At 38.9% G+C, this 12,491-nt stretch overlaps 3 protein-coding genes across 3 annotated transcripts in view; 1 reads left to right on the top strand and 2 right to left on the bottom strand.

The window, feature by feature from the left end:
• The window catches only part of LOC139761663 (arginine-hydroxylase NDUFAF5, mitochondrial-like), a 68,748-nt gene extending 60,828 nt beyond the window's left edge, over positions 1 to 7,920 (bottom strand). The window contains 1 exon segment of the mRNA XM_071685980.1: positions 7,774 to 7,920. The gene's annotated coding sequence lies outside the window, so the exon portion shown is untranslated.
• Positions 649 to 7,295, bottom strand: Atg2 (Autophagy-related 2). The gene has a single exon (XM_071685975.1). The coding sequence runs from the start codon at positions 7,209 to 7,211 to the stop codon at positions 654 to 656; it is 6,558 nt and encodes a 2,185-aa protein (XP_071542076.1). The 5' UTR covers positions 7,212 to 7,295; the 3' UTR covers positions 649 to 653.
• Positions 7,921 to 8,389: 469 nt separating the features above from the next.
• Positions 8,390 to 12,491, top strand: part of LOC139761662 (protein Aster-B-like) — a 293,330-nt gene continuing 289,228 nt past the window's right edge. The window contains exon 1 of the mRNA XM_071685977.1: positions 8,390 to 8,801. Within this exon, the coding sequence (XP_071542078.1) occupies positions 8,590 to 8,801 (212 nt within the window). The 5' untranslated portion in view covers positions 8,390 to 8,589. The remainder of the gene's footprint in view (positions 8,802 to 12,491) is intronic.

Below are 12,491 nucleotides of genomic sequence, written 5' to 3' on the forward strand. Positions count from 1 at the left end.
AAATCCTCTTCTGCAGTTCTTAGATTACCTTCAGTTTCAGGTAAAGTGCCCCATATATTCTTGCAAGAGAACCTATAATCTTGTATAATCATTGCAGCACCATAATTGCAAGTACAGGTATTTATTCTGTGCACTATTGTTAAACAAAATTCTATAACTGATATCATAAAATGTTGAGTGATTAAAGCATTTCTATAGCATTTTAACCAGGCTTGGCAAAACAGAACATTGGAATAAAGGCAAGTTATTACTGCAGACTATATAGCATCAAAAATTCAATCTTGTGCAACAATCATTGCAACAATTAAAAAAAAAAACATTCGCTGATTTGCTCATAACTTATAACTAAATTATGCAAGAAATTCGCTCACTGTTACATACCCACACTATCACAATGAACATAAATTTCAAATAATCTACAACTTCACTACAACAAAGTGAGGCACAATCTGCATGTTTCCCACTTAGGGATATCCTGTAAACAAGTTTGCCATCACATGCATTTCACATATCTCAGAGAATTAACTAAAAGTTGTAGTGAAGTGCAGCGATCACAGATACAATTAGTTTAAACCCTGTACTGTAAATGCGGATGATGTAAAAGGCTTTTGATAAGAACATCATCACTTCTAAATTATACTTGTACCGTTTATTTATGCTTTCCATTTATCTGCTGCTTCCCTACGAGCATCAGGTACTAGTTGGTTTTTCATCCCACCAATCACAGTGCCAGCTGCTTCCGATGCCAAGATGATTGGTTGCACAACTGTGGGTGGAATTTGTCGTAGTACTCCTCCTATGGCTCCTGACACCCCTTTATGCTGGTGTTCTTGTGATGCTGCTTGCACAATAGCTGAGGCAGTCTCTTCAATACCTTCTCTAACAACTCCATATGCTGTGGTGATTCCCTCACGGATATCTTGGGGCTGACCACCACGTAACCTATATCTATGTCGCACACTGGGACCAGAAGATACCATGTCATACATAGTCTCAGCAGCTGACTGAATGAATCCAACAAAACGTCCAGTTAAATCAAGAGCTGCATGTGCTGATGAGGTAGTGAAGGCTGATGTTCCACGCTGAATACCACGTACTAGTCTTCCATCTTTCTGGTACTGTTCAATAGGCAACAAAAACAAGTCTCGCACACCTCCAACTAATTTGCTTACAGAGTGCATTGGACCAACACCTCCTAGAACAGACGGGAGTTGATTCTGTCGAATATCATTAACCCATTCATTAGTAATATACTGGATTAATCTGTCTACTCCTAGGAGGCCTGATTTATGAACAATACTCTTTAAGGTCAATTCAGACTGATTAAGCTGTCCTAATCCAATTATCAATCCTGCTATAGGTCCATACTGAGAATGAATATCAACATGTTTGCCATGGTAATCAATCCTGATTGGTACATCCGGAGAAAAAACAAACGATTTGAAGTAAGGAGGGGCACTGTCATCAGCCTTACTGCATTTTTCTTCAGTATCTGACAAAGGTGATTTTTCCTCTAGGTTAACAAGAAGTTGTTGATTATCTGTAACACTAAGTTGAGCAGCTTGATTGAGATTTACAGTCATTATGGGTGCTTGAACTTGGGTAGTTGACTGTGGTCGTTCTTCTTCTCCAACTTCTCCATCTTTATCAGAAGCCAGGAGCTCTTCAAAGAACTGAAAAAGAAAAAGAAGTGCATCTTGATCTACATGAAGCCTAATGGGTTGTAGGGATATCTTGAGACTAGTTTCCTGTGGACCATGCTGTCCATCAGGCCTTGTGGTGAGAGCTTTCACCTGAACCATGTTTGCATGGGCCTGACGAGGACATGTTTCTGAGGAGAACTGGTACAAGAATTTGTTAATCTTGGAAGACGTGAGCCTATCACGTATTTCTACATCATGAATAAGAAGAACATTTCTAGATGCTTGTTGAGCAGTTTCAGGGTATATCTCATGCTGGAAGCGAACTTTGCTTAGTTGTAATTCTAAAAGAGTGTCATGTTTCCGACCTGGACCACCAATGGCTTGCCAAACCATGTGAGTCCGTTGCTGTGGACTATGAGGTGGAGATTTCTTGAAGGTTGTAGGTGATGTATGACCTGATGAATAACGAACTTCACCAGATTTAACTGTTACAGAAGGCTCTACAGGTATATAAGTCATCTGAGGTAAAGGCACATTAGGTGAATAGTTTCCACATACAGAATCGGTATTGCCATTAGAGTCACTGATAGTAACACGACGTGTTTGTGTTGAGGTGCTTTGAGATTGTGCCTTAAAGTCAGAACCCCCATACATATGCCAAACTACGGTCAACTCTTGAAGTGTGTACTTCAGTAATGCTGAGGGAAAGTGTTTTGGTGCTCTGAGCTGGTCCATTTTACCAAGAGGAACTGTGAAATGGTTATCAATAATAATGATGGGATCCTGAGTTAAGAGACGCACTTGAGGCTCACCAGATGGGGATTTAATGCCAGTGCCAGGTGCATCATCAAGTATACAGAACTCCTCATCAGTGCCTGAACTACATTCCTCAAAGGGGTTATCCAGCTGTTCCTTTAAAGCCTCCTTCAAAGCATATTCTGTATCGGTAAGTTCAGTTTCATTACCAGTCTCTTCTTGCTTTGGTATCTCTTTTGAAACATTAGTCAATGGAGCCATTTTCTGCTTCATGTTATCATCTGGGAAGAAAAATATTTCCACCCCTTTCTTTAAATATAAAGAAGGGTCATTTTCATCATCTTCACAAGATGAGGTTGATGGCGTTGACTCAATCATGGCATCATCCATCATACCTCTGACCATCTCAAGCTGCTGAGACTCATTTTCTCTCAAACGTGGGTTGAAGATAGTCTCCTGTGTTTCTGATGGTTTCATTGTAGCACATTCACTTGCTGGAGAAGATGCAGTACTTATAACATAGGAGCCAGTGGGAGCTGCTGTTGTGGCTGTTGTCAGTAATGCCTCTTTAGTCAGATCACCATCACTGGCAAGGTAGATCAAGAGCTCCAGTAATGCTTTGCAAGAGTCAGCACATGTGCGAATATGAATTACATTATTGGAAGCCATTAAATCAATTTTTGGTTTTTTCTCCTTAAGATCCTCTACCATTCTCAGGCATAATTCAAACACCCCTAAATCAGCTACACATACATAATTCTTCTTTAAGTCAACAGTGTGCAAAGACAGTTTGTCAGATAAAAAGAGAGCTGCATCTTCAATAATGAAGTGTAAAACATTTGCATCACTGGAAATGGTTAAATTGCTAGATATAGAGCATGCATCCACTGTCAATATTGCTCGTAATGGGAGATGAAGAGGACGATAATCTAAAGCACAACCCCAAAGATGAAAATTCATCTCTGTAACCACATCTGGAAGCACATAACCTGCAATGGGATAGTCTTGGACATCAAACATATCCCCAAGTTGAGTAACCCAGCTCTCTGGGCCAGCAGACATATAATGGCGAAGTGTGGCTCCTCTTACACAGCCTGCCAAGATGATAGTTTTTAGGTTGCGAGTCAAGTCAAAGTCCATTTTTAATGCCAAAGTGATTTGATCTTGACAATCATCACACTTATTGACTCCTGCACCTAATTTTGTAATTACTCCAGTATCATTGGGATATAGAATTGCATCTAATCGTGAGGTAGAAAGTGGAGTTTCAGGATCAAGCATTACTGGATGATCTGGAGTAATATTTGCTGCTTTGTGGTATATGTGACCTTTGTCAGCCCAAATGCATGTATATCCCAAGTCTGGATTGCCCTGGTAACCTGTTGCAGCAAAAATTGTGCCTTGATCAATAACTAACATAACCTCCCCATGTTGTCCAGGTAGTACATTGTTTTTTGCATCTCTATATGGTGTTCGTATGCTAGCCACAGCATGACCCATTGTGAGTTTAAAAGCCAAAGATGTTTGTTTTTTGTTCTTATTAGATTCATGCTGCTGCTGCTGTTGCTGCTGCTGTTTTAATCTTTGCCTAGCTTTGTGCTCATACACTGAAAAGAACTGAGACTCTCCCTCCTCCTCACTGTCACTTCCAGCAACATTGGCTGACACGCACATGGTGAATTGTGTTGCACTTTGGTAGATACTTTCATTCATAAATACTGAAGCTAAGTCTAGTCCACCTTGAGCAACACCCAGGTTGCGATTACTATGACTCACTGGTTTAGGGGCAGAGGGTTCCCACAACAGCAAGTCAGATACCAGTCTATTGTATACCACCTCATAAATATGTTTGGAGGGTAATATTAATTGTACATTTGGTAGGTGAACTTCTATATGCAACTGAACATTTTTAAGTGTGTTCTCTATGAACTCTAAGACTTCTTCCTTGTCAGCTGGAATAGTGAGTTCTCCTGCATCACCATCTCTGCCTTGCTGAGTAGCAACTTTTCTCCTGCTAAAAGGATTTGGTTCAGTCTCGCTAACTTCTTCCAGGAACCCCATCATAGACTTGGTCATGATGCTTTCTTGTCTTGGAGCTTCATCTTCAAGTGATGTCCATGGCTGAACTGGGTGAACTGTTACAACTACATGAGGAAGATCAAAGCCTCTCTCAGCACCTCTGCTGGAACTGGCCTGCACGAGTGATACTGGTGCATCCTCTTCTCTCTCTTGAAAATACACATGGATGTCACCACTGTGAATTTCATAACTGCTGTATGGCATATGAGGATCTACAGTGGTGACAAACTCAAAATCTTGCAATATTACGGACAATATATCTTTTCTTATATTTCTTTTCCACCATGGCACTCGATCCATATTTGATGTTGGCCTTAAATCAGGTATGGGAAATCTAAGCTTTGCAGTAAAAGCAGTAGAACAAATCTTAATGCTTATGCGGGTCTCTGGATGAAGAGTTGCATCGTCTAGAGTTTGCTTAAAGCAAGCCTGATTATTTATATAGCTTGGTGGAAGCTCTGGAGAAAAAGTTTCTTCTGCTGCTTTTGTGCACACTTCCTGTCTGTTAATCAGTGCACTGATACGGTCTACAATGGACATGTCAATCTCAGAAATGCAATCACCCATATTGACTTTGATATCTAATTTTGGTGTACTCATTCTCCTGGTCCTTCCTGTAGGAGTAATATTCTGAGACTGAGAAATACTTACTCTGAGTTTTGGTTCAACAGCCCCACCATAAACTGCTTCAGGAGTTGGTTCTTTGACATCCTCACTGAAAGATAGTAAACTAGAATACTCCACCTTTAATGGTGATACTGAGGAGTCCACAAGGCACTCAAGTACTTCTGCACTACCTAAAGACATGTTTACACTCATCTCCCATCTGTTTGCTAAGCTTTTTTCACTCCCTTCCACTGTTAATGGAGCAGCCATAAATCTCAAGTGACTAATTTGACATGCCTCTGTAAACTTTTTCTTAGCTTCTTGAAAGACATTATAGCTATAGCCTGATAACCCATGCACCCCAAGGGTTGAGAAAAAGTCCAAAGATTTTGCTTGCATTTCAGCTACTGATGCCTTTGACACCATGTTCGAGTTTTCCACTGATGGTGTTAAAACATCTTCATGAAGGATTACAGCTGCTACACTACTAACTTGAACACGAAAATGAGTTACAACTGCTGAGGGATCATCCATTAACCTGCTGCCACTGTGTTCACTTTTTTTCCTTCCTGATCCACCAATCGAATGATCCCCAATCATTACCCCAACACCTGTGTAACGAAATGGTGTAGCTGACATTCCAACTGTTGCAGATTTTACTGTACTCCCAGACATGTTTGAACTGAATGATCCATCCAAATCAGAGCAACCAGACAATTGACTGCTTGACATATTTTTACCAAGTCCTCCACTTCCTGTACTCATGGGAACAAATTCATCATAACTATCCTCTAATGGAGTAACTGACCAGCCTTGCTGATGATTAAGTGCATGACTAGAGACAGGTTGTGTTCTAAGCTCTTTAAGGAGCTCATTTTCAATTTTTCTGAAGTCATTTGGATCCATGGGCTTCTGCTTTCCACTCAAAATCCCAGGTGCACTGGGATCCAAGTCAAACTTATTGGGAGATGCTACACCTTCTGATAGCTCTAGAAGCAAATGAATCTGCCTGGGTGATAAAAACATGATGAGTGATCCACAGTTCATTCTAAAATCTACTTTAGGCCCCATAATATCTGCTTGCTTTAATTTCAGGCTAATCTCTTGTGAACCTGTAAGTTTTGCAAACAAAATTGGCTCCATAGGAATGCTTGAACTGGTAATCAGTTTGCGAACAGTTTTCTCATGGTTATATTCAAACTGTTTCTCTTCATTAGGAGATGTTTCTGCAGTTTTAAATGACTCTCCAGACCCCGAGCCAGAGACTTTAGAACTTGATTCTGGAGATGAATTTGATTCTGACGAGGGAATAATAACAGATTTTGCCACTACTTTTGTTTTGGCTGGGAACTCATCTGTATACATTGTTAAACCTTCAATGTGAAACTTCTTTGATGCAAAAGCTGGATGTTCATACCCTGCTTTGTTCGTTTCACTTGATGTGGTAGTTTTCCCTAGACCAGCTTCATCAAAGTAGTCTACTTTTTTAATTCTTACCTCCAAGGAAACGCCAGACTGACTTCCTTTTGGCGTATGTTCCAATCTTATTATTGTATCCAGAAAACGAACCTTAATCCTATTAAGTACTGTTTCTATTGCCTGAGCGAAGTGTTCAATGCCCTCAATTGTTTGACCAGCTTCTCTTTCTGTAGAGTCTTCCATTTCACTTTCCTCCTCATGGTGATTAAGGCACTCCTGAGCTATCTGCATCGAAGTTGTCATACTCATAGACTCAATCATTGAATCCACCATTGATATGTCCTCTGACCTTTGTTTGGGCTCGATAGTTACCATTAGCCCTGAAACTTCAACAAAACAACTTTCAGAGAGGAGAGCATGCCAAGGAACAGAAACACATATTTCACCAATATATCCATCTACAAACTTGAGAGGAAGATTCAACTGATCAGCTACTTCGTTTAATGCACCGACATCTAAAGTTAATTCCTTTATTGTTCCAGTTCCATTGTACAGATCGACTGTCAGCTGATCCAATGAGAGCTTCTCTTCTAAAAACTGGCCAACATATCGTTGTAATAAATATCTAATTGCCCTTTTCTTAATGGCATCCGACCATGGGAAGTACCAGGGCATTTTAGATATAGTCTCTAGTCCTAATCGCAACATATTTGCTATATTTCACACGCCATCCCCTAATATCTTTTGTGTAGAACTACGTCGCAAGTAAACAAGGCCAGGAGTGCGTCAGGAGGAATAGCTAGAGCAGGGTTGTGCAAATTTGTCAATATAAAATTCCAGATGTCGCCATCTACCTTTACATCTGAAGATAACAAAACAGCTGCAAGAACGATAAAAAAGTAGGAATCTATTTACCATGAAATATTGATTTTTTCATACCATTTACAGACCAAGTAACAGGCGTCGTAATTAATGAATAAAATAATTCATGACACTTTGGCAACACTTATTTTGAGACGTTTCTAAGGTATATAACCCGGATATATCTTAATGTAGGAGCAAAACAACAGCTGGGTTCCAATAATATTCCATTAATGTATACGGATCAATCAGCTGATTCACACTACATAATTTACTCTACAATTACACGGTTGTCCCTCAGAGATTAAACAACAAAATAGAAAAATTCTGTATCTCTGATAGGAGAGGAACTCACACAATTGAATTGTAACCATAACATTAGCTAATCCCATTCAGATAATATACTTACTCCAGACTGATCTCTTCACTCTGCTTTGCTTTACCCAACTGAATTTTGGACATGTTTATTTTCTGAATAAATACATGTAGTATTCCATCTTCACCTGTAAATCGTACAAACTTATTCACAGTATTTTTCTTACATACTTAATGAATGGATGATGATTCTAAACAATTTTAATGATGCATATTTACATCTGTGTACACAATTTAGCTATTTGTGATCAATAATGAACCGTCAACTACATGAATATTACCATTGTATGAAATGATTCAAGCCAAAAGTTCTGCTCTTATACTGAGATTCATTATATAGTTCATTATCTTAAAAATACAGTGGACAATTATATAGTAAACGAAAGACAAAACGAATCAATCTTATTTATTTTTGTACCTAAGATGAGTAGTCGTCTTTCGCCGTAGAGTTGTCAGCAGTTATTTTCACGGTAATTGCATACAGTATATATACCTAACTATTTAGTATTAATCATTATGCAAGATATAAATCACTGAATTGTGAGTTTAGATATTCGAATATGTATTGATGGCTGATTAGAGTTGATATTTGATCTCGTTCATAGAAAACTGAGAACATATTTTATGTGTATCTGTCACTTATGTTTTTCACAGTACAGTTAAAGTCGTCACAATCAACACTTTATACGTGCAGAGACAGATGACGTCTGTCTGACGCATACGTCCTGTCAGATTCAGTTGTGGAAGAGTTATGTGGCAAAAATGTTAACATAGGAAAAAGTTTCAGACACCTCTCCATTTGGATAAAATTGGTGATAGGGGCCAAAATTATAGTTAAGGGCAGTTGAAGATGATGGAGTCTCCTGGGCCTGCTGCTGCAGGAGGGAGACAGCCCCTGACAACACCATTACCTGCCGGAGGAGCTTTAATCGACCGCTCCTCTAGTTGTGATCCTGAGTATCAGTTGCCAGGCTCTGGGACGAGTATTAAGCAACAACAGACCCACAGTTCCCGCTCCTACATACAGAACCACCTGCAGCCTGCCCAACACTCGAGTCTCCAGTAAGTAGGATAAACATTTCTGTGTAGATGCTAGCAGTTTCCCTGCCATTCACAGCCTCTTAAGGTCACTAAAATCCAGAAATTCACTTGAGCAAGTATTAAATGTTCTGGTGCTTATTGATAATTTTTTTGCAGTTTCTTAACTGTACAGGGCAAAAGATTAGATGCTAGAAGTAAGATATTTGTGAGAGAGAAGTGACTTCCACATATATAAGTGCTGTAGAACACCCCTATACTCCAGTTTAGTGGAGAGGTCTTTAAAGATCAAGCAAAATATTTGATCCATTATAACATTTCATAAGAGATATGACAGTCAAATCATATCTAAGTTAATATAGGCTGTGTTTGGGTTACATAACCCAGGTTGGGTTTGGCTTTGGCTAAATAAAAAAACACCATGTTTAAGTAAGTAGAGGGTTGTAGCAAAAATTGAAAGTGTATGAAATTTTTGCACAGAGCATGGAAAATGCATTGAATGTCATCATTCACAAACCAACTGAAATTATTTAACTGGAACAGAATTTGGGCTTGAAGGACGTTGTTCCTGCCATCTGTCACAAGAAAGTCAAAGTTAGATTATTGCATATTACACAAATGCTCTAACTTGTTGGACACATGATGTAGATGGTCTCTAAATGCCAGGTAGCAGTCATGTGAGGCAATGATGATTTCAAAATCATTCAAAAAACATAGAATACGTTCTCACAGCAGAAGATGACCAGATATAACCACAAATGAAACTCATCAGTGAACTACTTATACAGTAATTTGTAGAAGTTATGGAGATCATGGAGCATTATTTTTGATTCTCCAATAAGTGTAATAGTGGAGAGGGAGGCGATGGCCAGCAAAAACCTGAGTGAAAGTTCTGGGAAGTGAAGATACATCAAGAAATCATGTGAACCCACGAAAAACTCAGAATGTCCCAAAACAGCCTAAATCTATTTATTATTGCATTTGAAAAAATATGTCTATGTTTTACAGTGGATCTAGGGGAAGTTAGGTGGGGTTTTCATAGGTTCTGTTTATTCTTAAAGTATTTTTTTACATTTGGTAACCCAGTATTTTCTCTTCATAACCCTTGCTACAATCAGTGTTTGTTATCGTAGAATATAGAGTAATTATTTAGTCATGCTTTGTGAATTGTGATATATTCTACATACTGTAAACTATCATTGGAAAAATGAGTGATATTCCAAAGTTAGTTTCATGGTGCCTTTGACTAGAATTTAACCTTTGGTCTAAAGGCCAGGAATAGTTAAAGTTCAATATTGGGTATCTTATCTTTTTTCCTTTTCAAATTATCCATTTTTTAATGAGTGAAACAACTTTTCTACAGGATGTAAGTTGACTGTTAAGTTGTTACAAAGATAGGAATGATTACCCTTATTTGTACAGTATACTGGGAGCTAGTGCCTTACTGAAAATTGCATGGAAAAGTGAAGAAGGTTGTGGAGTTGTATTGAAAATTCCACTTCTGTAATGTAATATTGTATAACATTGTTATACACATTTATTTATATTTATTATATTTAATCACTGTCTCCCACATTTGCGAGGTAGTACAAGGAAACAGACAAGAGGAATGGCCCAACCCACCCACATACACATGTATGTACATAAATGCCCACACATGCACATATACATACCTATACACTTTAATGTATATATACATATATATACACAGACATATACACAGGTACATATCCATATTGCTACCTTCATCCATTCCTGTCGCTATCTTGCCGCATACAAAGTAACATCACCCCCCCCCCCCCCCAAGCAAGGTGGTGCCAGGAACAGACAAAAAAGGCCACATTCGTATGCACTGAGTCTCAAGCTGTCATGTGTAATGCTCCGAAACCACAGCTCCCTTTCCACATCCAGGCCCCACAGACCTTTCCATGGTTTACCCCAGACACTTCACATGTGCTGGTTCAGTCCATAGACAGCTCGTTGACCCCAGTATACTACATTGTTCCAATTCACTCTATTCCTTGCACACCTTTCTTTCTTTTTTCTTTTAAACTATTCGCCATTTCCAGCGTTAGCGAGGTAGCGTTAAGAACAGAGGACTGGGCCTTTGTGGGATATCCTCACCTGGCCCCCCTCTGTTCCTCCCATATGATCAGGCCCCTATCGCTCAAAATCTTTTTCACTTCATCCTTCCACCTCCAATTTGGTCTCCTGCTTCTCCTTCTTCCCTCCACCTCTGACACGTATATCCTCCTTGTCAGTATTATATCCAGTAAAATTTAGGTATTCGTTGGGAGACTTACAGTCATTGATGATTATTGGTTTGATGACTGACCTTTTTTTTTTAATTTTTTTCTGTGTGTTAATGACCTTCAAGACTGTCACATGAATTACTGGTAGGCCTTAGTCATAATGCCTTTTGTTGTTGTTGATACATGCGAGCTTCCAGAATTCTGTTTTTTCACCTTTTCTCTGGAGCTATGATTACTTGGCTTATTTCACTTATGTTCTATCAAGAAACATCATAATCTTCCTATATATGCTTTATGTAGTAACTGGTAAGTATTTTCAGGATAGGGATTTACTGGGTACCACTCTGAAGCAGTCATATCTCTCAAAAGTCATCATAACTTTTGTATTTAAGTGATTATGTGATGAAAGGAAAATGTACTTCTTTCGGAAATGATTTATTTGTACTTACATGTGACTTTAGAGTACTTTGTAATAAAATGCAATTGCATTTATATCAACTTAGGTTAGGTTTAGTTTAAAAAACTTCATATTTCTAATTGAATGATATCTACTTAGTTTTCTTTGAATTACACTATTAATAATTGTATCCTTTTCTTGGGAGGACATACCTCTGATGTCAGGTACTCCTAAAATTTTTGAATTTAGTGTTACTTTCTTTCAGTTGTACCTCTTTAGTATTTGCAGTAACAAACTCTTTCCATGATAAGACTTCCCTAAGAAATACAACAACAATCTTATAAGGTGTAAATGTTATTTATATTTATTTATTTTGCTTTGTCGCTGTCTCCCGTGTTAGCGAGGAAGCGCAAGGAAACAGACGAAAGAATGGCCCAACCCACCCACATACACATTTATATACATACACATCCACACACGCAAATATACATACCTGTACATCTCAATGTACACATATATATACACACACAGACATATACATATATACACATGTACATAATTCATAGTCTGCCTTTATTTATTCCCATCGCCACCCCGCCACACATGGAATAACAACCTCCTCCCCCCTCATGTGTGCGAGGAAGCGCTAGGAAAAGACAACAAAGGCCCCATTCGTTCACACTCAGTCTCTAGCTGTCATGTAATAATGCACCGAAACCACAGCTCCCTTTCCACATCCAGGCCCCACAGAACTATCCATGGTTTACCCCAGTGCCAGCACCTGAGATTTGTTTCAAAATATATCTAAAACATCTCGGACAACAATATAAGATTTTTTTTTTTATTCGAGGTAGCGCAAGGAAACAGACGAAAGAAATGGCCCAACCCCCCCCCATACACATGTATATACATACGTCCACACACGCAAATATACATACCTACACAGCTTTCCATGGCTTACCCCATTCGCTTCACATGCCTTGATTCAATCCACTGACAGCACGTCAACCCCGGTATACCACATCGCTCCAATTCACTCTATTCCTTGCCCTCCTTTCACCCTCC

This window comes from Panulirus ornatus, chromosome 41 (genome assembly GCF_036320965.1).
Source record: "Panulirus ornatus isolate Po-2019 chromosome 41, ASM3632096v1, whole genome shotgun sequence".
Lineage (NCBI taxonomy): Eukaryota > Metazoa > Arthropoda > Malacostraca > Decapoda > Palinuridae > Panulirus > Panulirus ornatus.

Excerpts from the sequence above, each read along its gene's own strand:
- Atg2 (XM_071685975.1), bottom strand. The coding sequence starts at position 7,211 with ATGTTGCGATTAGGACTAGAGACTATATCTAAAATGCCCTGGTACTTC.